The sequence below is a fragment of the Hibiscus syriacus genome, unplaced genomic scaffold (assembly GCF_006381635.1).
Source record: "Hibiscus syriacus cultivar Baekdansim isolate YM2019G1 unplaced genomic scaffold, ASM638163v2 tig00110989_pilon, whole genome shotgun sequence".
Classification (NCBI taxonomy): domain Eukaryota; kingdom Viridiplantae; phylum Streptophyta; class Magnoliopsida; order Malvales; family Malvaceae; genus Hibiscus; species Hibiscus syriacus.
In genome coordinates, this window is record NW_024062943.1 from 644,737 (window position 1) to 670,990 (window position 26,254).

General features: G+C 32.8%; 1 protein-coding gene and 1 pseudogene across 1 annotated transcript; both read left to right on the plus strand.

The window, feature by feature from the left end:
- The first annotated feature begins 767 nt into the window (after positions 1-767).
- Positions 768-12,475, plus strand: LOC120149153 (uridine-cytidine kinase C-like). Its single transcript, XM_039162044.1, is given in 19 exon segments — positions 768-1,069; positions 2,062-2,177; positions 2,356-2,482; positions 2,633-2,731; positions 2,804-2,872; positions 2,983-3,117; positions 3,208-3,276; positions 8,262-8,314; positions 8,434-8,593; positions 9,135-9,278; positions 9,529-9,603; positions 9,684-9,730; positions 9,732-9,852; positions 9,965-10,050; positions 10,588-10,642; positions 11,315-11,440; positions 11,530-11,643; positions 11,991-12,067; positions 12,191-12,475. Coding segments are annotated over 19 exon segments (1,812 nt in total). The 5' UTR covers positions 768-949; the 3' UTR covers positions 12,210-12,475.
- Positions 12,476-13,165: 690 nt separating this feature from the next.
- LOC120149178 lies at positions 13,166-15,378 on the plus strand (annotated as a pseudogene).
- Positions 15,379-26,254: the final 10,876 nt, after the last annotated feature.

Consider the following 26,254-nt stretch of genomic DNA (forward strand, 5'->3'; position numbering starts at 1 on the left):
AAAAAATCGTGGTTTTTATACCATTATGTTTCGGTTTCTATTTCTAAAATCCGACAAAGGGCGATTCCTTCATATTTTAGTGAAAAACCGAAACGAACCGTATACACCCCAATATCGTACTGTTACTTTTATTTTTAAAAAGTTAATTGCTTTACAGGCCTCTAAACTATGACCTTCATTCTAAAGTGGTCCTAAAACTTTTGAATATTCAAATTATATCCCGAAACTATGTCTCACATTCTAAATTGATCTCTAATTTTTTTAAACTATCCAAAATTCATCCCCAGATTATGACCCTCATTCTATATTGGCCCCTAAATTTTTTAATGTTCCAATTTTATCCCCAAATGTTGAATGATTTTTAGGCGCATTATTGGAATGCTTAAAATTTTAGAGACCAACTTAGAATGACCTTTATAATGAGGGAATGAATTCAGAACGTTCAAAAGTTTGAGATCAATTTAAAAGTTTGAGGATAAATTAAAATATTCAAAAGTTTAATGACTAATTTAAATGATGGTCATAGTTTAGGGATGTGTGGCACATATAAATCTTTTTTAAATTTTTTTTTTCTTTTTCTAATTGAGTTTACAAATAAATAAATTTTAAAATGTTTGGAAAAATAGAGCTTTAAAAATAATAATAAATAGCAGTAGAAAAAAAAAAGACACTCGGTGACGAAAACAAGCGGGAACAAATAGTCTACACTCTACAACAAAGAAAAGCGTAGAAGAAAGAAAAATAAAAGCCAAAGGAAGAGAAGAAACAATTTTCAAAATTATATTCTTTCTTTTTTTTTAATTAAAGGATTTCATTTGATTGATAACAGATTCCTCCCAGGCAAAGCAAACAAAAAAGTGCAGTGCAGACCAGAATTGCGGGAAGGGGAAAAAGAAACCTGAAATTTTTTTGTTCTTTTCCAGCAAACAAAGAAAAAGAAGAAAAATTAATGGATGATGAAGTTGTCCAAAGAGTATTCCAAGAAGGAGGAAGGGATTATTTCCAGCAACAACCTTCGACTTCTACTTCGTCTTCTTCTTCTATTCTCCAGTCTCTACCTCTCCATGTGGTCAGCCCCCCTTTAATTTTTGTTTTCAATCAAGTAGTTTTGTTTGTTCCAGTTTTTCGATTTTGGGTTGTTCGGTACTTTTTATTTCTCCAATCGAATTTGGGTTCTGAAGAATTTTTGTCATTAGAATTTTGAACTTTTCTTTTTGGGTAATTAGGTTCAGAAAACAAGAATCGTAACAAATTGGGTTATATTTTTTTAGATACTTATTGAATGATGATGAGCATTTGGATTACTTGTACCTAAATTTAAGTGTTTGTTTGTGTTTTACACATGCGTTGAATTTGTGATTGTTCACAGTATCTCATTTACTTGATGTCATTTTGAGCTATAGTATGTCAATCTAGTATTGCAAGTTTTTTAATCTGCCTCTATGTCTTTGATATTTGTCCAATTTGCTGTTTGATAAATTGATGATCGTTCCTGTTATTAGAAAAATATTAATTCTAGATGACATCATCCAAGTATGGAAGAGGAAATCTTATGACAAGTATCATCCAAATGTTGTGCTGATTAGGGTTGAAGATATGACCTAAGAAAAAGTTTGGTTCCATCGCAGTTATGTCAAACTTCTTCGCATGTTTGAATTGATCTTTGCCCAATTTGCGCTCTCTTCCTGAATTTTCTTCAAATTTCTTGGCATGTTTGAAAGCTGTTACCTTCATTCTTTTTCTTGTCCTTGACCTATATCAGTGTTTCTAGGGCATGCACCCTTGACGACACTTAACCATATTGTTGGCATGGTATGAATATCTTGGTTAACGAATTTTGGTAAGCTTATTTTGTTGTTTTATTGGTTGCTTATGTTTTTATATTTGGGTTCTTTATATCCTAGGTTTCCAGTTTTTCTATTTCAATTTCATCCTATATCAAAATTGAACATGTTTGCTCTCATATCAACTTCGTAGTTTTCTGTTGCTCGTTTGAGTTTGTGTTAATTTTCCTCAAAATTTGCTTTGTGTTTGATGAGCGTTTTGGATGAAATGATGCAGTCATTTGATCATGGCTATTATTATTTGCTTGTCAAATCCATACAAGAACTCAGAGAGAAAAAGGAGGGTCTTGTCACGGTTGGCATTGGTAGTCCCAGTGGATCAGGCAAAACTAGGTGAGCATGCTATTTAGATTTCTGTTTAGTTTTCTGATGTCTCTCCCTCTACTAGTTATCTATCTATTTTCTTTTCAAAAGAAAGATTGTAAGAATCAGGACAAATGGAGCTGCGTGCTTTCTTTCTTTTCTTATAATAATATTTTTGGGTTTATATGGTGGTCTCAATTTCCAAAAGCTTAGCATAGAAGGTAGCACCTGTTATTGGTTGCACTGTTATACCAATGGAGAACTACCGTGATGGAGGTGATGAAGGGAATGATTTGGATTCAATAGATTTTGATGCATTGATCCAAAATCTTGAGGTTTGTACTTTGTACATTTCGTCACAATGGCAAATTCATCTAATTTATTGCCTATGAAAAACATTTTTGTCTCTTCGATATGTTTGGGAATTGGGATTACTCTAAATGTATACATCGTAAAGTTTGCCCTTCGTTTCCTGTTAAACTCAGGATTTGACAGATGGGAAAGATACTATGATACTGGTGTTTGATTTCCAACAAAAGAAACGTGTTGGCTCCAAACCTATAAAGAGTGCTATGTATGGGGTGGTAAGAAGTGTAAAATAGGATATATTTCAAATTATGGCTGCTTTGGACTTAATTTGCTCATCCATTTTTCAGGTAATAGTTGATGGTACTTATGCTCTGCATGCGAAATTGCGCTCTCTGCTTGATATTCGGGTCGCAGTGGTAATAACTTCTTTTCCCTAAGCATTAGGTTTGATTAAGGCTTGTGCGGTTATCAATTCTTTTCATCAGATTTTTTTATAGTGCTTCTGAATATTTGGGTGGTGTATCAGGTTGGTGGTGTTCATTTTAGTCTTCTTTCCAAAGTTCGATATGATATAGGAGATTCTTGCTCACTGGATTACCTTATTGATAGCATTTTTCCTTTGTTTAGAAAGCACATTGAGCCAGACCTTCATCATGCACAGGTTTTTTTTTCTTTTGTTGTTGTTTCTTTTTATGTTTTTACTTATTGGAATTTAACTGGCAATTCCTAAGTAATTGGGTTTATCATGCAGATTAGAATTAACAACAGCTTTGTATCATCATTTAGAGAAGCAATCTACAAGCCGAAATGCAGAAGTGAGGTATGTTATACTTAATGTCTCATTGTTAAATAAAATTCTAAGCATGTCATTCATAGAAAATGTGATTATGATCTTGGTTTTAAAGTGTAAAGCGCCTAGGGTCCTAGATGCCGAAGCGCTAAGCGAAAGCGATCGCTTTATGCACACGAAGCGCCAGAAAGGCCGAAATTCACAAAAAAATACAGAATATTTATAAATTATCTTATAAATACTTAAATATCAAAGTGTCAATGCATATATTCAAAACTTATAAGTACTTAAACACCAAAATATAATTCTCAATTTACTTATAAGTTATAAACACTTAAATACTTATATACCATTAACCATACGACTATACGAGCATATTAATCTCAAAAGATGGTCTACACCAAAAGTAGTCTAAAGTGAGATGAACAAAAGTATTTTTCTAAACCCTCAATTCCTTATAACTCAAAAATCCTCTAAATCGTCATCGTCATCAACTCGGACAACACCATCTCCTTCATCACTAGACACTCCAATATCTTCTTCCATCTCATCTTCATCAACTAAGCATCTACGAGATGGTCTACTAGAGATAGGATTATGAGCAGGAGATTTTCCTTTATCATTTCGCGATGGTCCGGCTCCATCATTCACTACTTTTGATGCTCTAGTTAGATAACTAGGCTCATATGCACCGGAAGCGTTAGCAACATCACTCCATGTCAAATCCTTACCAACAAACACCGCCTCATCATCATCTTCCATTCTTCCCATGAACCACTCATTGCACTCATCAATATCTTGCAAAAGAATGGGATCTGTCTCCTTACTTATAGCCTGGCGCTCCAAGGCACGATTGAATTTCACAAACACCATGTCATTCAATCTAGATTGTGCCAATCTATTTCGTTTCTTAGTGTGAAGCTACAAGAAAAAAACCAAAACTGGATGTTAGCAACATTATGCATATATATATATATATAATTTCCAGCAATATTATTAAGAAAAAACATGTAAAAATAACTTGTTGAAAAACACTCCAGTTTCTCTCACAACTTGTAGCACTACAAGTGAGACTAAGAATCCGTATAACAAACATTTTCAAGTTAGGAGCCGAAGATCCATACATTGTCCACCAATCAGCTATAAAAAAATGTAAAATGAACATGAAGCATAAACTATATTTGAGAGAATAATTAATATAACTTAAAACTTAAAATATAAAGTAGCATTTTTTTACCTGGTGATTTTGTTTTCCTTTGCCTAACAGCCAAGCTAATACCAAAGAGACCATCTGCCTTTCGGTATTTAACTAACTCGTCTGAAATCTTGTCTTGAGTTTCTTGGTCGCGAACAAGCCTCAACATGCATTCATAAAAACCGTTTTCAACTTCTTCACAAAGCACACCACCAACTTCATCATAAAAGATCCCCGGGTTCAAGAAATGTCCCGCAGCATGCAAAGGTTTATGTAGTTGACATTCCCACCTATGATCTATAATTTCAAAAGCTTTCTTGTAATCATCCTCTCGATTCAGAAAACTATCACAAATCGTCTCCTTAGCTCTATCCATTGCCTCATAGATGTGCCTTGTAGATGTACCCCATGGCTGGATTTTTTTCTCCATCAACTAGTCTAAGAACTTTCACTAAGGAGCCCGTCAACTTGAGAGAATAAAGTACATTCCTCCAAAACGTTTCTTGCAAAAAAGTAAGACTTTATTTTCTTACCCGTGGGTTCTTTAGACCACTTGTACGCTTCCCACTCTTGAGAAGTCACCATCTTCCTCAAATTGTTTTTTTTTTGTTTGTGGATCTGGGCAAGAGTGATGGAGGAAGTAGCAAATCTTGTGATGGTCGGTCTATGCAAGTTTCTTTGGTTTGTGAACTTTCTCATCAAGTTCACCAAACCAACATGACTATATATATATCCATTTGAGTAAATGACCTTTTTTAAAGCATTTTTAACCCTAGGAATGTGTTTGCCAATATCCTCCAACATCAAGTCTAGGCAGTGTGCAGCACATGGTGTCCAATAGAGATATGGTCTTTTAGCTTCCAACAACTTCCCTACAAAGTTAGAGGAATAAGATGAGTAGATGACATTAGACAAGAGATTATCAAAAGACTAAAGTTGCAACTCAACTCTTACCTGCCTTCACATAAGTTGATGCATTATCAGTCACCACTTGCACCACATTCTCTTCACCAACTTCCTCCACCATTTTATCAAGAACATGAAACAACAAATCAGCATCCTTTGAAACATCAAATACATCAAGTGACTTCACGAAGACCGAACCCTTTGGGGAGTTTACCATGAAGTTGATGATATCCTTTTGAACAACGGAATCACGCCATCCATCCGATAGTATTGAACAACCTTTTTCTGCCCATTCTTTCTTATTTTCCACAATTTGATTTTGAACTTCCTCTACTTCCTTGTTAAGTATGGGAACTCTTAACTCGTACATACTTGGTGCTTTCATCCCGGGGCCAAACTGTCCGATTGCTTCGATCATTATTTGAAAACTCTCATATGTTGCGGCATTAAAAGGAATGCCTACATAAAAAAAATATTTCCATCAGCATAAACAAAAAAAAAAGACTTCCAACAACTTAAAACTCAAAAAACATTAAATATTTAATTATTTATAATACTTACATCGTAAAACCACCTCCCAATCTCATTACAAACTTTATCCCTAAGGTCCTTTCGACACGTTTCATTGATGGTTTGTTTGTCTCCCTTCCTTCCTAGCTTTGATTGCTTCTTGAGGATTAGGAGTGAAGTACATGTCCATAGGACCTTTTTGCCTTGGTTTTTTGGGTGGGGGCATCTTGCTACTACGGCCGCCTATTTCAACAACATCTTCTTCTTCACCATCGTTTTCATCAGCTTGTTGTTGGTGCATCCATTTTTTTGCTTGCATATGTTGTTCTGCCTTTGCCGTTTGTTTCTTCATCATGAACGCATTTAATTCTTCCCGCACATGCTCCGGACAGTTTGGACATTTACGAGCATCCTTAAAACCACCAATCATATGCAGTTTGATCCGAAACACACCTCCCTTAAATGTTTGTCCACAAAAAGAGCATGTAAAGCTGATTTTATTTTTCGGATCTTGTATTGCAATTTCCTAATTGGGTCTTCTGACCCGTTCTTTGAAGAACCCGCATTACCCGCCGTTGAAGTCATTCTATAAAAGATAAATTAAACGTAAAGTCAAACTAAAATAACATAAAGCAATACCAGTATACAAAGTTACAAACTATACCAGTAAGGCAGTAACAACTAAAAAAAAGATGAATTATATATTTATATACCATTTTGAAAAACATAAAACAGAAAGGCTGTGAAAATTTATTCTACCAAGTTGAAAGTTAATCAGTTTGACACTTTGACCTTATAAAGTCAATCTATACCATAATACAAACATTTAAATTCAACAAGCATTTTGCTTGTCTAAAAACTATATACCAGTATATAGCAACAACTAAAAAACAGAAGCAACCAGTATATATGCAACAACTAAAAAACAGAAAGCAATACCAGTAACAACTAAAACTGATTTAAACATGAATACATGATATTCGGTTTGATCTTATAAAACATAAAACAGAAAGCAATACCAGTTTGACCTTTTAAAGTAGGTGAACTTTTTTAAAATCAAACTATAAAACAGAAAGCAATAAAGTCAAACTATAAAGAACGAGAAAGCATTTTATAAAGTCAAACTATAAAGTCAGAGTCAGTGAAATTTTACCAGTTTAACAAGCATTTTGCTTGTCTACATGTAAAATTCAGCAATACTAAGTACTTAAAGAAGGAGAAAGCAATAAGCTATAAAGAAGAACAGTATTCTATAAACTATAAAACACAATTTTGCAATAAACTTTAAGTATATAAACAACAGAATTACGTACAGGTTGATGAAGTGCAGCAGCAGCGTGACTCGAGTGAGATGAGAGGAAGATGATGATCAAAACTTGAGTCGTGAGTCAAGAGTCGTGAGCGTGAAGCCAGAGGCGACAGGCGTGGAAGATGATCGCTCTCTGTGAATTTTTTACCGCTCAACCTCAATCGTTCTCTGTAAATTCTTTGATTACTGCCTATTTCAATCGCATTTTTTACCCTAGCCCGCCTAAACTAAAAGCCGATCTAAGCTTGATAATCTAATAGCCCGCTAAACCCTAAACAAGCCCAAAAATCGTATCTGCTAAAGCCCAGAATCGTATCTTCTAAACTCGCGATTAAGCGCCGATTAGCGCTTTGCTAAAAGCGCCGATTACTACCGCTTAATGAATTCCTAGTGCTTTTGCTATGCTGAAGCGCCAGGGGCCTCGCTTGAGTCGCTTAGCACTTTAATTGCGCTTAAGCGGCGCTTTTTTAAACACATATTATGATATTTTTAGAGTCAAGAAAGAATGTACATTGTCATAAACACTGTCAAATTATCTTGATAATTTATGTTTTGTAATTTATATTATTAGTTTTCATACTTGACTTGGGATTTCTTTTGCCTCTTTTTCTCAAGAATATGAAAGTTTCTCTCCCTCTCTCTCTCTCCATATATATATATATATATGCATATGGACATTGGACATCTTCTCTTTGTGAAGCTTTGTACTTAGAACAATGACTATTGCAGTTTAACTGGTGAATATACACACTGAACGGAATTCTTGATCTTTAATTCACTTTAAAAATTTATTTGCATATTGCAATTAGATTTAATTTGTAGCCATTGTGATATTATGAGACACATAGAAAGTGGGAAAGAGTGGACACAAAACATAAAAAAAACTTTACATATATATCCCCCTGCCCAAGAAAAAAATGAACAAAAAATTGACTAGTTATTTGTCTGCAGCTGTCCTGAGTGAACAGCCTTTTATTGAAATAAACCTCTAGGTATTCCATTTCTTTAATGCATAACATTTGAAGTTAACTTTTGTTGCATTGTTAATCAGCTGCACCCTTAAAGTCTCACTTGAACATTATATTGCTGTGGCAGACACCTGACGGACATTCTTCCTTTTTCCTTAAAGATGAAGCACAAACCGATAAGTAAGTGGTTCTGACTATTATCACATGCTATCTTTATGCAGAATGTTAGTTATGTATGTCTACATAGCCTTTTTCTCTCTATGTTTTGGGACTGAAATGAAAACTTCATTTTGCTTTAGTTTCATTGAGATGTACCTTAGACCCCCATCAGCTAGCGAAGAAGCACGGATAAATGATTGGATTAAGGTGCGGCAATCTGGTATTCGATATTATCTGTCACTTGGGGATCAGAGAATTGTGGACAAAAATTTCATCATCAGACCAAAAGCTGAATTTGAGGTCAGACATTTTGCCCTTTGCAGTTCTAGTGTGGCCATTGTTGTCAAACTGAAGTAGTGCTCCCTAATGTGTCATAGATGTTTTCTTTTCCTGTGTTAATGTCAAACTTGTTTTACACACCAACTAGTTCCATTTTAAATCTATCAATTTATTTTCTCTTTTTGACTTCTATTAAAGGTATTATTAAACCCAACTTTTTAACTCTTTCAATTAAGGATTAATCAATTAAATAAGTGTGTTTTTATTATGTATCAAAGTCGTTGACATGAATTGTTCTTGTCAAATAACTATGCACAATAATACAACTGTATTATGCAAAATGATTAAAAGCAAGGATGCCAGTGATTAACACACCTTTATTGGTCCTCGATCTTGTTCTTCTGCATCATTTAAGGAGATACTGCATAACATTTTGATTTTTGGTAACATATCTATCAAACCAGCTAAAAGCCAGCCCAATCTGTATTCTATGACCGTTCCCCTGTAACTCCCTCTTTGAGAAAAGATAAGAGTATTAATTGGTTGTTTTCTTCAAAGCTAGGTTGGAGGTGTTCATTCACACCTGATTTCTCGAGTTCAAAGAGACAAAAGCAGGGTGGGGTGTTTTATGTCCCAAAATGAGATCATGATGACAGTGTTCCCAATATTCCAGCAGCACATTGAACCGAATCTTGTTCATGCACATGTCAGTAGTCTATGAATATCTCAAACTTGTATTACATGTGATTATACGTATCAAAAAACTTTTGGTATTTCTTTCTGATTTTGTGTAGGCACACATGTTGATAAAGTATTTTATTGTGTATGTTTTTAACCCATTGCATGACCATATGTATTGAGTGTACATATATGCATGTAAAGGTATGGTTATATTTGCAGTAACTCTGATAACGTGGTTAACTTTGTGTTGGTACAATTTTTTTTAATTATTGCAGCTAAAAATCAGAAATGACTTTGATCCTGTTCTTTCTCCTGAGAGTTCACTATTCGTTTTGAAGAGTAATAAACAAGTATCATAAAGTTTCTAGTTCAAAACTCATGTGCCTTCCCTTGTTATTGACAATCCATTCCTACTTCTTCATGGTATCAGGTGGCCTATCAAGATATTTTGAATATCCTCGACTCTGCGAAGCTCTGTTCAGAATTTCATTGATATATATTTAAGGCTTCCTGGAACTCCTACAAATGGGCACTTAGCAGAGAGTGACTGTGTACGTGTCAGAATATGTGAGGGAAGATTTGCATTACTAATACGAGATGTTAGTAGTGATATTTATGAAAAATGTCTTTTAGTCCATGCAATGCAGTTGCTTTTTCTATAACTGTAGCAAATAGCTGATATTTTGATTTTTTCTCTGTGCTCTTTGTTAGCCAATTAGGGAAGGGAATTTCATCATTCAACCCAAAGTGGATTTTGACATTAGCATCAGTACAGTGTCTGGCCTTCTTAACCTTGGGTAAGTCAAATATTTAATGTTAATATTCACTACAATTTTGCTAGTATGGATTGTTATTTTCAAAGTAGGTACTGAAGAAAAATACGGTTACTACTGCATTGTTAAAATCTCTCATTGTCAATTAGAATGAGGTTTGAGTAGACATTTCCCAGGATTGACCCAAAAGGCTCGCAATTTTCCTCCCTTCCCTTCAGAGAGAGAGGGGTGGGGGTTGAGTGGGACAGTTGAACAATAAGTTGATACTCTTCCATGAGTTTTGAAAAATGAAAAAACTGGTTGGATGTGTAGTTTATGAATGGTAACTTTTGAGAATATGGCATAAAATATGCAACTGTTGACACAGTTTGTTGGTGATGGGGCTCAAACATAAATGTCAGCTTTTGGTATAGATGGTAGCCTTGATTTTCAGAGTCTACTTATTGAAAAATTAGTAATCGGGCATATTCTGCCATTTTCAGGGTTTTTTTTTCATTTGAACTCGTTGATTAGCTCATGTTCAATTGATTGAGTATTATATACTCTTTTACCTGGTGTCAGGTATCAAGCTGTAGCCTACATTGAAGCATCTGCACTGATTTACCAAGATGGCAAGGTAATACTAAGTTTTGGGTTTTGTAATATCCATTTTGTGTCAATATGAATGGCTTTCAGAATAATAATTAATTGTGATATGTGACTTAAAGCATAGGTTTCAAGCTTTTTCAATGTTCTGATTTAATTCTAATTCGTGATTAATGCCAAATATTCCTTTCTACTCTGGGCTATTTTGGAAGTCTGCACTTAAAGTTAGTTGAATTTTGCTGTTAAACTTTGATTTGAGTAATTCTGGACAAAATTAACAAGGATGCAATACTCTTTCTGTGTTGTATTAGTATGAAAAATATGATGTGGGTTTTCTGGATTAGTCATCTGTCCCAACTCTTTCTTCTGAGTATTCCTTCCGCGTGAGTAGATTTTTTTGATTCACTTGGAAAGTGTGAAGCATTTAGTGGCCAGACTATTATTCAATTTTCTCTACATTTATCTAATATCATTGAAAACCACACTTTTCTTGAACCATTTTCCTTTTAATATTTGTTTGGATGAACTATTCTTAAAAATAAGTCAGTCGGTGCTGCATTTTTTCCCTTGATTATTTCCCACATATATGCACCCGTGTCTTTATACAGACATTAAGTAATAACATTATTTGGGTGATAAAATGGTTGGAATTGATGCATTGTCTCAGTTGCCTATTTAAAGATGGCATTGTTATGCCTTTCAGATTCTTATTGAGGTTGATCATCTACAAGATGCCCCTAGCCCTTACGTACAGATCAAAGGGATCAATAAAGAGGCTGTTGCAGCTGCTGGTTCAGCATTGAAACTCGACGGCTCGTACTCGACAAAGGTTTTGTCTTTGAATTGTATTAGATATTTCAGTGTTTCTTCCAATTTTCCTGTTAATTAAACTTGCTACGACTTATATATATCTGGTAGAGTTATCTCCAAATAATTTTGGAAGGATTACCATTGGTCGAAAGAAATTACAGTGGAATTCACGCTCATCAAGCTGCAAGGTTGCTGGAACTTGTTGAGTCTATACAATCCCAGGTGCTCATTGTTAAATAAAATTAAGCAATCAACACATATTGATATATTATATAGCCTTTAATGTAAGCTTCTTCGTATATTGCTGGATTAGACTCGGAATAATTCTGGCAATCTGCATGGTTATGGTGATTTAGAATCTGCATCTCAAGCAAAGAAACACCTTTCTATGAAATAGTATCGGAAGTAGATGATTTGAAAATCAGGTTATAGAAATGTAAATGTTATTTGCATATACTTGATAATTTGAGTGCCGCATGTTAACGAAAATAATAGTTTTTTGTGCATGCATCAGAACTGGCCGTAATCGATGTTCATAACAAATTTCTTAATTTTTAATAATGTTTTAGTGGACCAAACAGGGTGGCGGCAAACCATCAGAATCATCACATGGTAGGGAGGCTTCTCCGATGGATAGCATAATACGGTACTCTTCTCATTGTTTCCTTGATTTGTTTCCCGTGCTTCGTTTTCTTCTTCGCGACAACCATGATCAGCGGCTGATGGAACCAATCACTTACCTACTGAATTGTGCTTGGTTTTATTGCAGGTGCTTTGGACGTTTTTGATGTCTGCTCTTGTTGGTTATTCGCTTTACCAAAGACGGTGACAATAACAAGATTTCCTATAGATTATCTACACACTGACCCCCAAAAAAATCCTCACAAATTGTCAAAATGGCTGCTTATTACAGGCTTAAACAGATTACAATTCAAATGGTATTATTGCTTTAGTTCCTCCATTTTCATTCTGTAAATACCAAATTATAAACTTATGGGTCAAAAGTGGAAACAATCTTATCTTGAGCAATGTAAGTGGCACTTTTTCATGAAATTACTGCAAGTTTGGTTCACTCTGCAAATTGCATGGAAGACGGGGGAATTATATTTGAGTTAAGAACACGGAGGGTTAATTTGATTTACTGATTGGTTTGGTGGTCCGCAACTTTGATGTGATTCTTTCTATGGCGAATGCCACACTGCTACTGCACATTTGGTTAACAAAATTACTAATTAAACGTAATTAGAGGACTAACTTAGATAATCTAATATAATGTATTTTTATATTAAAAAAATGCATTGTTAACAATTGAATAAAAAAAAGAAGGGTAAACTATCTATTCGGTCACCTACCTGTCATTTACTTTATATTTTGATCATCGATTATTATTTTTTTCAAAATCATATCTAACGTTGTCGATAAAAAAATAATAGTAATGCTGATGTGTTATTTTTTAAATAATTTTTCTAATGTTGATATGACATTATATTATGAGGGCATGTTAGAATCAATATTAACTTCTTAATGGTGGATGATCAAATAAAATCGTAATGGAAAATTATGTATGATTTTGAGAAAAAAAAAGTTATAAGATCAAAACAGAAATTAAGTAATGGGTAGGTGACCAAATAGGTCATTTGCCCAAACAATATTAGATTAAAGTAATTTACTTTGAAGCCAAAGATACATGGATATTTTTTCTACAAATTTATGAACTGCCAAGCAAGTATTCTCCGAGAATCAAGGTGGTGAAGAAATAGTAAAATCTTATCCATTCACGAGAAAAACCGCCTTTACTATAATCTGATAGCTGAAATTCTCTCATTTCTTTTTACTATATCCCAGAAGCCACTTCCCAGATTAAGAATGGTATTCTTTGTTTCTTTTTATTTGGCATTCATGGTGAAATCTCATTAACTTTTTATCTTTTCTTTTTAATTGGCTTATATAATCTGGAGTTTTAATTATCTTCAGAAAGGATGATTTTATTGGTTTTCTTAGTCATGAAATTTGAATGTCATATATAGTCCTTGGTATTAAATTTCTCTGCTCCTTATAGCGATTCATGAATCTTTCGCCATTTGAGTAGTTGTGGTGATCTTAATTATGCCTGATCTTTATTTCTGATAACTCTTGCAATTTGTTTATTTGATGCTTTTTTAGTAAGATGGAGAAGGGTGATCGAGGGAAAGAGCATATTAGGGATCGGATTAGTGAATTACCTAACGCAATTATATTTATAATTCTTTCCTCTTTGACCGTTAAAGAGGTAGCAAACATATGCTTTCTTTCCAAGAGGTTGAAAGATTTGTGGCCCAACATTTTTTCTTTGAACTTTGATGATTCATCCACATTAGCCGAGCTTCGGAGGAATGGCAAATTAAGGAAAGAGAAGAGATGTCGGTACATAAACTGGGTAAACCACGTACTGGAATTGCACCAAGGCATCACTTTAAATGAATTTAGGGTTTGTTTTGATTTTGATTGGACTTCCAGACATGATATTGATACCTGGTTTCATTTTGCTATATCGAAGAGGGTTCGGAAACTTGAATTCGACTTCGAAGAAGTAGCAGTGGAAACTTGGCCGCCTGGTTTGAGATCCTTTTCTTTACCAAAAGTTGTTTCGACTACATTCGAACTCCTCCTGGATTATCTTGCATCGGAGCGTTGAATTCCTTGTGTTTGAGATTTGTAAAAGTTAGTGGGGAGGTTCTTGAGCACTTCCTTACACACTGTCCTCTGCTTGAAACGTTGGTTGTGGAGTGGTCAAAAAGTCTAGTGAGTCTTAAAGTTGCTAGTTCATCACCTTTAAGGTTGCAATAGTTGGAGATCCGATCTTGCCTCACTTTGCAAAATCTCGAGATTTCTGCACCCAATTTACGGACGTTTCGGTATTATGGACAAAAGATGGCATTGTATATCGAATATGCTCCTGTCCTTGCTGATGTGCTTATCGGTGGGAACTTAGACGATGAACCGGCTTTTTCTTTTTGCCCTCTTTCAAGCTATCTTGGTCAGCTGGAGATTCTTACATTGGAGATGAGTGCTGTAAGTGTTTGCTGTAATATTTTCTTCGATTTCTATTTTATTTCGCTGTTTGGGTTTCTCATCATAAATATTTTTTGCAGTATAATATGATGTTTCCGAAATTCCCTGAATTGACAAAGCTTAGGCACTTAGCAGTAAGTGTTTATGGTGGATATGATGACGATCTTCTTGTATTGACTTCCTTGATCGATGCATCTCCTTCCTTGAGGAAATTATCGTTGGAGGTAACGACCGGATTTTTCATCAACCTTTCCACATGAAACACAGTTGATCACTCAAGTTTCCTTATCATTTCCTTGTTTTAGTCTATAATGTTGCGTTTATCATTTTGCAGTTAAAAATATGGAGGTCTTCTACATACCATCATGCACATAGTTCTAGTAGTGTAACTGGAAAACCTATCCCTAGTCTTGAAGAGGTCGAGATTGTTGGGTTTAGAGGTTTTAAAATCGATGTCGACTTCGTCACGTATCTACTCGAGCATGGAGAAATGATCGAGAAGATCACTATTAATTGCTGCCATCCAAGTTGGATTGGGCAAATATGGGAGTGGGAGTCGATCAAAGAAAGAGAGAAGGCAAGGGAGCATGCTCTACAACTCGGATCAAAATCATCTCCAACAACTGAATTTGTAGTCGTATAATAAAGTTTGTTCAGCCTTGCAAGTTGATCCTTGCTGGTTCACAGGCGCATCGAGTCCACTGGACTATGGCCATCTAGTGTTATTAAATCAGCTGAGACAGTGTCTAGATCCTTTTGGAATCCTAACTTTGTGAATGAAGTAAATTGTGTGGGTTGTGAGGGTCGTTTTATAAAGAGTCTCTGTAATATCCAATCTGGATTAATCAATCTATAGATTGAATGTCGGTGGTTATAAAAAAATAAAGATGGGGCTCGTGTTTTGGCTAGGTTCAGGGACCCCCAAGTTCAAGGTTCGGATTAGAGGGGTATGTCCAATAATTTGGTGGGTACTCTAATTTCCAATGAGGATTTTCAGTGTTTTAATTGGACTGATTAATAACTGGAACCTGAATTATTGTTTGGTTAAAAAATTGCAAATAGAATTTTGTTGCTTTTGATTGATTGAATTATTAAGAGCATTAATTTTGTTTCGACAAGGACTTCGTTACAATCTGCTTGCTCTCTGGTGTGGTAGCTGTTGATGTAACAGTTAAATTATTATTTATGTTTTTGTTTGTATGTGGCAAATTCTTGTGATGCATAGGACCATTATTCTTCAAGTCAATGAAAATGATACAAATGGTTGGTTAGACCCTACTATTCAATAATACAAATATAAGACAATTACACTGCATATATTATTTTTCTATATGTGTTTCTACTTTTATTTATAGAATAATGAAGCTTTAACAACGTTGAAATTATGTTAAAATTTATAGAGTTGGATTCAAATTACTTTATATTTGACTTCAATTATAATTAAGAATTTATATTGAATTCAATTATATATTAAATTTGACATGAATTCATTAATTATTTATTCATATATGTTAAGAATTATAGAGTTGAATTCAAAATAATTTATATTTGACTTCAAGTATAATTTCTTTTAATTAGTCAATATTGGATTGGTTATAATTTCTTTAATAAATTTGTGGTGAATATAAGTTTTAGTATATGTTTGAGGATTCTCAATCATTTAATTATGAATATTTATACTTCTATATATACAGTATATGAACCAGAACCTTAAGAGATAATAACAAACTCCTTAATCATTAAGGTAGTTTAATTCTTATTGAATTGATTGTAATTTAAATAAATCTCGATGATAAGTTGTTACAAACCTTGTGTGATTCCATTACATATTAGACTAAAGTTTCATTGTTTAGAGTTTGGTAAGCAGATAAATGTGAATTCATATTCACTCAATTTGATAAATTTTAGGGATACGTGACGGTCCTATAATACTAGGGACGGAGTCAGAATTAAATATTGACAGAGATAAAAATATTAGATTATTTAAGAAAAACATTAAAACTTATTAGGTATTTAAACTCGAAATTCAGCATGAAACAAACGACCTTAGTGATTAAGGGGGCGTTTGGTTCAGGTCATATTGGATTACTAGGAGGAATGGAATGTCATTCTCCCGTCTGGTTGGCAAACATTCACAACCCCGGTAATAAGTTATTCTCAATAGTGGTATTTTGGGGTATATTACTAGGAATGTGATTACCCCTTCCCTTAGGTATTGTTACATTCCCGACTTTTTGAACTAAAATGCCCTTAATTTTTTTTTTCAAAAATATCCTTCTTCTGTCGTTAAATAAAAAAAAATTCTACAAAAGTTAAAAAATAAATTTATCCTTAAACTATTTTAGATTTGCAAAAAAAAATCCATAATTAGAATTTTATATGAAGTTCAGGGTTAAAATAAAATTTTATAATTTCATTAAACATATTTATCTTTTCAATTTTGTGTAAAAAAAAATTATATAAATTTTATGAATTTAAATTTTTTAAAGAAAATATATAAATTAAGTATATATAAATTATAGTAGAATTCAACTTGTTAAAAAACAAATATATAATAAGGACAATTTGGTAAAATATACATTCGAGTAATCTTTTATTCCTTTAATCAAACACTGTAATATTACATTCCTGCTAAATGAATCAAACACAATAATGCAACATTCCCAGTAATCTTATTCCCGCCGGTAATGTTACATTCCGTGAACCAAACGTGCCTTAAGGGATTGTTGTTATGCGTACAGATATACTGTATTAAATAAATTAAAAAAAACTCAAAACTTAAAAGATAACTTATAATTTATTTAATATTTAAACTTACAATGACTTAAATTATAATTAGACCAAATATTTAAGAACACAGACTTACCATTCTTTAGTTCGACCCCTACTTAATTAAATATTTAATAAATTTTTATATTAATTTAAATATTTATTTTTACCTAAACTAAAAATACTATTAAACCAAAATTATATTAAATATTTAAATTTTAACAGGCCGGACCCCTTGGGACTAAGGGAGCTTCGTCACTGTATACCGCAATTTACCTTGGCATCAAAGATGAGATGTATTGTATTCGATAATAGGTTTAGTTACATTCGTAACGTAACTAAATAAAATGGCAGGTTAAATGATTGAACAACTAAATTTAATTCGATTTAACTAATAGAAATTTAAAAATCAGTTTGATATTTTTCCTGCATTTGATGGACAAAGTTTGGATATTTTATCTCTAGTTTTACATTGAGACCATGTTTAAAAAGTACATATTTCTATTGTTTATTTATATTTACGTAACATTAAAACTAATTTTAAATTTAATTAACTAAAATATTTTTAAGTAAAATATTAACTTATTCAACTGGATTAAGATAAAAGCGTCAGAATTCTATTTTTATTCGTTATTTTAATTAAAAAATCAAAACCTAGACCCAAAATCACATTTTCAGGATCCTAAGTGAAATTAAAATATAGATTCTTATAAAATGAAAGAATATTCTATCGCTTTAAATAATTAATATTATATTATATTAATAAATTATAGAAAAATAATTAAAATGGCTTAAATTATAAAAGTAAAAAGGGTGATTGAAAAAAATCAAGGACCTCAATTATAAAGGTAAAAAATGAGATTAAAAAATTAGAAGCCTCGATTTTATAGGTAAAAAGTAAGATTGAAAAAATTAGAGAACGAAATTGTATAAGTAAAAAGTGAGATTAAAAAATTAGGAGCATCAATAATAAAGGTAAAAAGTGAGATTAACAAATTAAGGGCCTCAATTATAAAGGTGAAAAGTGAGATTAAAAAAATTAGAAACTTAATTATAAAGATACAAAATGAGATTGAAAAACTTAGGGTCAATAATTATAAATGTAAAAAAAATGGGATTGAAAAAAAAATTAAGAGCCTTAATAATGAAGATAAAAAATAAGATTACAAATTTAAAGGTTTTAATTATAAAAATAAAAATAAAAAAATTAAAAGGCCAAATTATAAAAAAAAATGTATGATAAAAGATTCAGGAGTTGCTGAATTGGATAGGGCAACATGAAATTTATTTTGAGATCTAGGACAAATGCTACAGTGTTTATGGAACTTGTCATGCCGGCGTGACGAGTTCTATGAGATATATTTTTTAATGGTTCGTGTCACGTGGGTCCCTATAGGCTGAATTAATTTAATATATTTTATAGACTCGTCAAGAGGGCATGACGAGTCCCACTCAAAATAAATTTCTTTTGAATTTTTAAAAGCATTGAAAAAAATACGTGACTAGTCGTTTATAGTCGTTCGGTAGAGTAGTATAAATAGTTGTTTGGGTTGAATTGATTTTTCACTTGGAATCAAGCATTCTATTGAGAGCAAAAACTTTTGTGTTGAAGATTTTGTCTTGAAATGACATAAAGAGAATAAATGTTACGTCTTGATGATGTTCATATTTCGTCGACCAAGTTGACTACGGTAAATTTAATTTGTTTTATTTCATTTTAGTTTTGAAAAAATTATAGTATTAATAATAATTATTTATGTAATTATATTAAATAATTTATTTTTAAATTGTAGCAAGAAAAACGAGTCATTCGTCATCAAGGAACGACGAATGAAGAGCCACATGAGTGGATGGTGATATATCTTTCACGATTTGGATTATATGAAGCGATATTTTTTGCGGATTTAAGGTGATGACGACACTGATATCGGTGTTGATTGAGTGTTAGTGGCCCGAAACATATACGTTTCATTTTCCTTGTGGTAAAGTGACAATAAAATTGGAATATGTCGAGTATCAACTTGGTGTTCCGATTAATGGTATGACATTGGTGCTTCGCAACACTTATTCGCTAAATGTTGTTATATCAAATTTATTGGGAAAAGAGGCTTCAGTCGATGCCATTGATGGGTTGCGGATACGAATGACGTGGATGGAAAGAGAATTTAGAGTAGATGAACAATCAAAGAAGCAAGAGGTGATATATGCAACTCGAGCATATCTTATGACGTTGATTGGAGAGATCTTGTTACCGGATAAATCGAGCAATTTGGTGCACACCCAATATCTTCTGATAATGGAGGATTTCGATGTATGTCGCCAATATAATTGGGGTTCCACAATTTTAACTTTTTTGTATCGTAAACTATGTAAGGAGACCATAGTTGTTAGAGGAAAAACGGATGTAGCGGGTTGTTTAGTTTTCTCCAATCATAGGTGTGGTATCGTCTCCCGTTTATGACGCTTATTACATTCGCTCCTATGAAGTTTCCTCTCGCCGCAAGGTAAATTCATATATATTTAAAGTTTTAATATTATATAATATTTATTTAAATATTTTGAAAATGACAATAAATAATGTAATTTTTTCATATGGCGACATCGAATAACCGATACAAAGTTGTCATGTGCAACCAAAGTAGATATTAGGTTGAGGATTGATATCGCCGGTAGACATCCGACAAATTGTAATATTTTTGCATTAACTTTGAAATTGTAATATTAATTGTGTAATTATACTAACATAATATTTTTGACATTTTAATTGGATGCCTTATTATAAGTAGGATATCCAATGGTGTTTACCGCCAATGTTCTTTGAAGGAGCGGAGACATGGTATGACGTAACACCATTGTTCCATTTTGTAATTGTTGTGATCCATGCTACCGACAGAGTTTTTCGATAATTTTGGTTTCACCAACCGATAGGGAACCGATAGAAATGTCCATATTTAACATTGACGATTTGCATAAAATAGATACGCGTGGGAAGCATAACGAAGATTGGCCAAAGAAGCATGCTACATTCATATATCAATGGAAAAATAGACATTTACGATTGCCTAATCGTTCCTATGTACAACCCGAAGATATTGATTTCAATGTTTCTCCCTATCTCCAAAATTATGAAGCACATGGGAAACCATACTTGACAACACCAGAGGAGCGGTCGGAGTGGGAAATAATGAAGGCAAAATATGGAAAAAAAATCATCATCTTCATCAACATCTTCATCTTATGCTTCCGCCAATTATTATCCATCGCAAGAAAGTTATGGTGGATATGGTGCATATCAACCGCCGATGGAGAGTCTAGTGGCGTGGGAAGGAAGTGAGTGGATTCAAGTGTCACCTTCGCAACAATTTTTCTCATAACCGGAAGAAAGAGGTTCATGGGTCATCTTCTTCATCACGGACAATCTCAATTTGAGGCGATGACGTCAATGATGGTATTAAATACCTTGAATACTCCATCGTTTTCTCCTGAAGATGTAAATCAAAGTGGCAGAGTAATGTTCAGTACACCGGAACCGGAAGAATGTGAAAATGACGAAGGTGGACGACCATGACGAAATCGACGAGCACTACGTCATTACTATTCTACTACTACTCGATATCGACAAGAATTACACAAATATAAGTAATAAATTTGTTTATTTAAGTTTTTGTACTCAATATTTAATTGTATAAAAAATCATTGATAAGTAATAAAATTTAATTACAAAAATTTCATTCATATGTAGTACAGTTTATAAAAGTACAAGTAGTATCATTGCTCTTTTTATGAGTATCGATACTTCATTTATTATTTTTAAATAAAATTAGCCGTTACTAAAGTTGTATCAGTACCCCTTTTGGTATCGATACCTATTTTACATTCTAGAATTTGAGCAAGTTGGTAGTATATATTCTACCTAGATAATATCAATACTTCTCTTACTTAGGGTATCAGTACCACATGAACAATATCGGTAATGTTCATATAGTATCGATACTATCAGAATAGTATCAGTACTTCATACGTGAACTTTGAATTATTTTTTAAAAACTTTTGAAGACTTTGAACAAATTCAATTAAGTCCAAAAACATTTTTCCTTAATTTGTTATATCAAAATATTACAAAACATTGTTCAACATAATACAAGTTAAAAAACATGGTTAAAATATACATAGTTATAGTACAAAAAATACATAGTTAAAGTACATAATATTTTGTAACGCCTATTTTAGCGTCCAACTCGATATTTTGGAAGATGTGGACAATGCTTTGTGTTATTTCCTTCACCTCTGCAGTGGCAACAAAGATTGGGTAGACCTGACTCTCTTTGCGGATCATCCATATCGGTATGAATTCGGCTAGATTCAGGTTGACCCCATAATTTCCTATGTAATTGAGGTTTTGACAATCATTCCTCATAAATTGTGCATGTAGGCCATTATGTTTCATTTGGGAGGTACTTAAACTCACAAATGTAAAATGTTGCGCATAGTGTGGAAGCTATAATAGTCATCAGCATATAAATATAGGTCAACATTGATGTGCATACATGCAGGAACAACATGAACGCATGGGAACCTAAAAGCTTGAAATCGACCACAATCACACCATCTTCTATTCAGATTACCAGTGTATTTTTTAGAATTACCTCTCTCATGTGGTCGAACTAGTGCTTGGACAACGAAATCAGAATCAAGTCTGGCAAAATTATGGACAAACATCGATGTCGCATGTGTTTGATTCTTTTGAATTGTCTTCTCTAAATCTGGAGCCCAATTTCTCCTATCGTTGATCATGGCATCAATTTGTGCACTTTTGTCTTCCCATACTTTACCCAACCTAAAGTAAGTTTCCCTAATAATACTTGCTATCGGGAGATGTTGAGTCGCTTTCAGCACTAAGTTGATATATTCAGCAAGGTTGGTAGTCATACGGTCGTAAAGTTGACCCTGAATATCATATGCTTGTGACCATCTATCTCTAGGGATTTCAGCTGCAAATTCATACACATCATCTCCGTATCTTCTCAAAATTTCAAGCCGTGCACGGAAGTTTGGTTGGAGTAAAACATACCCTAAAAAACAGTAAATTAAATGTTATTGAAAAATGAAAAAAACATAAATGAAACGGAAATAATTGATGAAAAATGATATAATACTTACCCATGTTGATAATATCTTTTTTATATTTTTCTACTTAAACCTCTTCATTGCATTCGACGCGATATGACATATATAATAGGCATGATATGCGTATGGAGTCATTCATCTATTTTTGGGTCTAAAAATTGTTCTTAACAACCCATGCGATCGATCTGAGTTCATGCAAACCCCATATTGAGTGACAACATAGGAACATAAGTTGAAGATAAAGAAATTCCAAGTTTTCTCCGATTCATTTTTAACAATGGTGAAGGCAATAGGGAAAATATTTATGTCTCCATCTTGTGCAACGACTATCATCAAGACGTGTCTGTAGAGCCCATACAGAAAAGTGTCATCGACTTGAATCATTTGTTTTCAAAATCTAAACCCTTCTATAGCTGACTTAAACGCCTAGAACAAGCCACCAAAAATTCTCTTCCCGGGGATAACGTATCCCTCAAGCGTGATTACAGGATAAGTATAGTACCTAACAAGAGTTCCAGGGATGAAAAATTTCATTGCTTGCAGCAGATGTGGTAGATCGCTATATGATTGATCCCAACACCATACAACAAGGTCATGGCTTTCTATTTAGCCATCCATGCCTTGTAATAAGTCAGAATATAATCAAAAGTATTCCAAATGGATGCCACTAACATAAGAAACGACCACTCTTAGATTTTTTCCACCAGCAGCTTCACATAAGAGCATATGACATCTGAATCTAAATGTCTATGGTATTGTGTCAATGAGGTCATTGTACATGTGTGATGTGCATTGAACCTTGTGATTTCCCACAACATCTTCCGCTGTATGTATGATACTTGTATCCTGCATTTACAACCAATATCATGGTATATACACCGTACGAAATAAGTTTTTTGATCCAACTTCGCCACATAGAATTAAAGATGAGCTTTTATGCAGTACTCATTGATTGCTAGTTGTGCCTGTTTTTTGTTTCAAACTGAGACCCATTGACCAACTCAGAACCCGATGGGTAGAACATAACTCTGACATATCATATATTTCAGGATTTTACATAGCATCGTAGTTAATGTCATGCATTGCAACTGCATGATGATACCGAGGAAAATCATGGCAAGGCATTTCAGGTTGAGGGTATGTTTTGCCCAAGCATTTGGAGCATTTTACAATCCTTGACATCTTGAAAGAGTTGCCTCCCATACACCAGCCTTAACATCCACACCTTGTCCCTCTGAAGCAGCCTCAAAAAGAGTCGACTCATCAACTAATGGTGTGTCGTCATCGTCTACCAGTGGAACAATATATTCATCATCTTCATTAAATTTAGCAAGACTTTCACAGAACCGTCCAACAAGGTTATCATCACCATCACTTGCATGTGGTTCAAAGGGGCCTGTTTCTTATGTTCCTCGAGCTGGTACTTATGAGGTCGAAATATTACTTGTATTTGTGGTTTTGACGTATATTTCCACCATATTGTTATTTGATGATTGATGAAGTCTAACCATAACAGCAACATCATTATCATCATCAAGCTGGACTTTTCCATATGCCATTGGATTTGAGGAGATCAGGTGCCGATAACTTAAACATGAAACATAAGCCCCAAGTTTTCTCTCAATTTTTTATTTCATTTGGCGATGAGATACATCTACAGGGAACATCATATTGATGGGCCTGTGTGACTTAAACACAACACCAACATCAGTTTGTAGAATTTCACTTTTATAATGGACAACTGAGAATAATTTGTTGCCCATTATTTAAAATGTATTTGGTTAGAAGAAAGAAGTTTGTTGTGTAAGAGATTGAAGATGAAATGAGTGTTTTTTGTGTGTAAGAGATGAAATGAGAGTGTTATATATGTTAAATTTTTAGGCGTTGGAACTCGTCACGCTGGTGTGACGAGTTCCATTGAATTTAAAAAAAATTGTTCGTTCAACAACGGTTAATCCAACGGTCAACAAATTTAATTTTTTACCCGTTGAAAGCAATAAAATATATATTTTCAATGCTTTTAAAAAATTAAAAAAATATTTTTATTGGGACATAAAATATATTAAATATTCCACCCGTTTGAATTATTGGGCTAACAATTCCAAGTGGCTCTTTTATTTAGGGATGAATATGGGTTGGTTCGAGTTTTCGACCAACTTGTTATAAACCAAAAAATATATATTTACTATATGAAACTCGATTGGACATTAATTTAGGGTGACTTCACTTGACTCAAAATTGATCAATCATTTTGATATAAAATTCGAACCCGACCCGATCTAGCTCGAAACAAATATATTTATAAATAATATTAATTTTATTAGATAAAATGAAGATCTAATTAGAAAAATAATATAGAGAAAGTTAGTATTACAATTAGATTTAAATATATAAAGTATAATTATATTATTTTTAGATTGGATTGAATTGCATATTTTCTCCTAAACCCGATCCTACTTTTAAAAAAATTGACTCAATAAAATTGGTTTGGATCAGAAACCATTTAGTTCGGGTACTGTGTCTGTCCCTACTTTTATTATTAAAAATATTTTTTAAAGAACAAAATACCAACATCATACTCTAAATCATAAACAGATTTATAGAATGCTTAAACCAACCATCTTTACATTAATTAAATTATATTTTTTTTATTAAAGTAAGATCAATACAAAGTAATATTTGTTCTACATATTTTTAATTATTTAGTAATAAATTAAATATACTATATAAGTAAAAAAAATACTTTACATAAATTTAAAAAAATTTATTCAATAAAGAATGAAGTGATGTTTGTATATAACTATAATTACTATATTTCATTTCTAAATAATAGAGTTTAAACATTTTATTTAATAATCATATAAAGTTAAGAAAAGATAAAATTATTAATTACTTTTACAATTTATTAAATAAATATTGAAGTGTTGTTTGTTATTTCTTGAGGTATCGGATTCGAGTATCATGAATATTAGTTAGAAGTGTGAGCATTAAATATCGAATGATTGAAAGTTATCTTTGAACATATACAATTTTATACTTATCCTAAATTAATAAAAAAATAATAAATGTAATTCTTGCATGTATATATTGACCAAAATTTCCTATTTTTATTTGACTGCAAAATGTTAAGATGGATGCCTAACAATGAAGTAAGAAGAAGGGTAAACTGCACCGGTAGTTTCTGAATTTTAAGATGCTTTTACTTTAGTTATTAAATTTTTTAAAACTTACATTATAGTCAATAAATTTAATTCACTTTAATTACGATCACTACCATTATTTTCCGTTAAGAAATGCTAACGTAAACGTTAAAGTCGTCTTTTTCAAAACCTTAATTTTCCAAATTGATAGTCATCACAAAAGTCAAGTTTTTCGATAAATAGAGCTGTTGTCCATTAATTCTAATTGCAAGAGATATTTGTTTGGTAAGAAGGTTATCATAGTCCGATTTCAAGTTAATCTAATGTTTGACAATGATGAACCATAAAGTTTATGTTAGTTTCTTTTAAGATTTGAGGAGATTGGATGCTTTTTCACACGAGATTGAACCAAATAAAATAGAAGAGTAAGAGTAGTTTGAGGTTCTTTTTAGATCAATAAACTATCAAAAGACAATGAAAGAAGATGGCCAATAAAAATTAAAAGTAAACTTTCTAGTCAAACAAAACCTTTCCCATTAAAATTAACTGATGATCACTTATTTTATAGAAACTTGACCTTCATAAGGAAAAAGCCTTTAACATTCCACATCAACACTTGTTAAAGGTAACTAACGACAATAAAAGTAATGAAAGCAAATTAAAAACTTAGTGACTGTAATATAATTTTTAAAAATTTAATGATGAAAGTGAAAGCTCTCTAAATATACAGTGACTAACAAATGTAA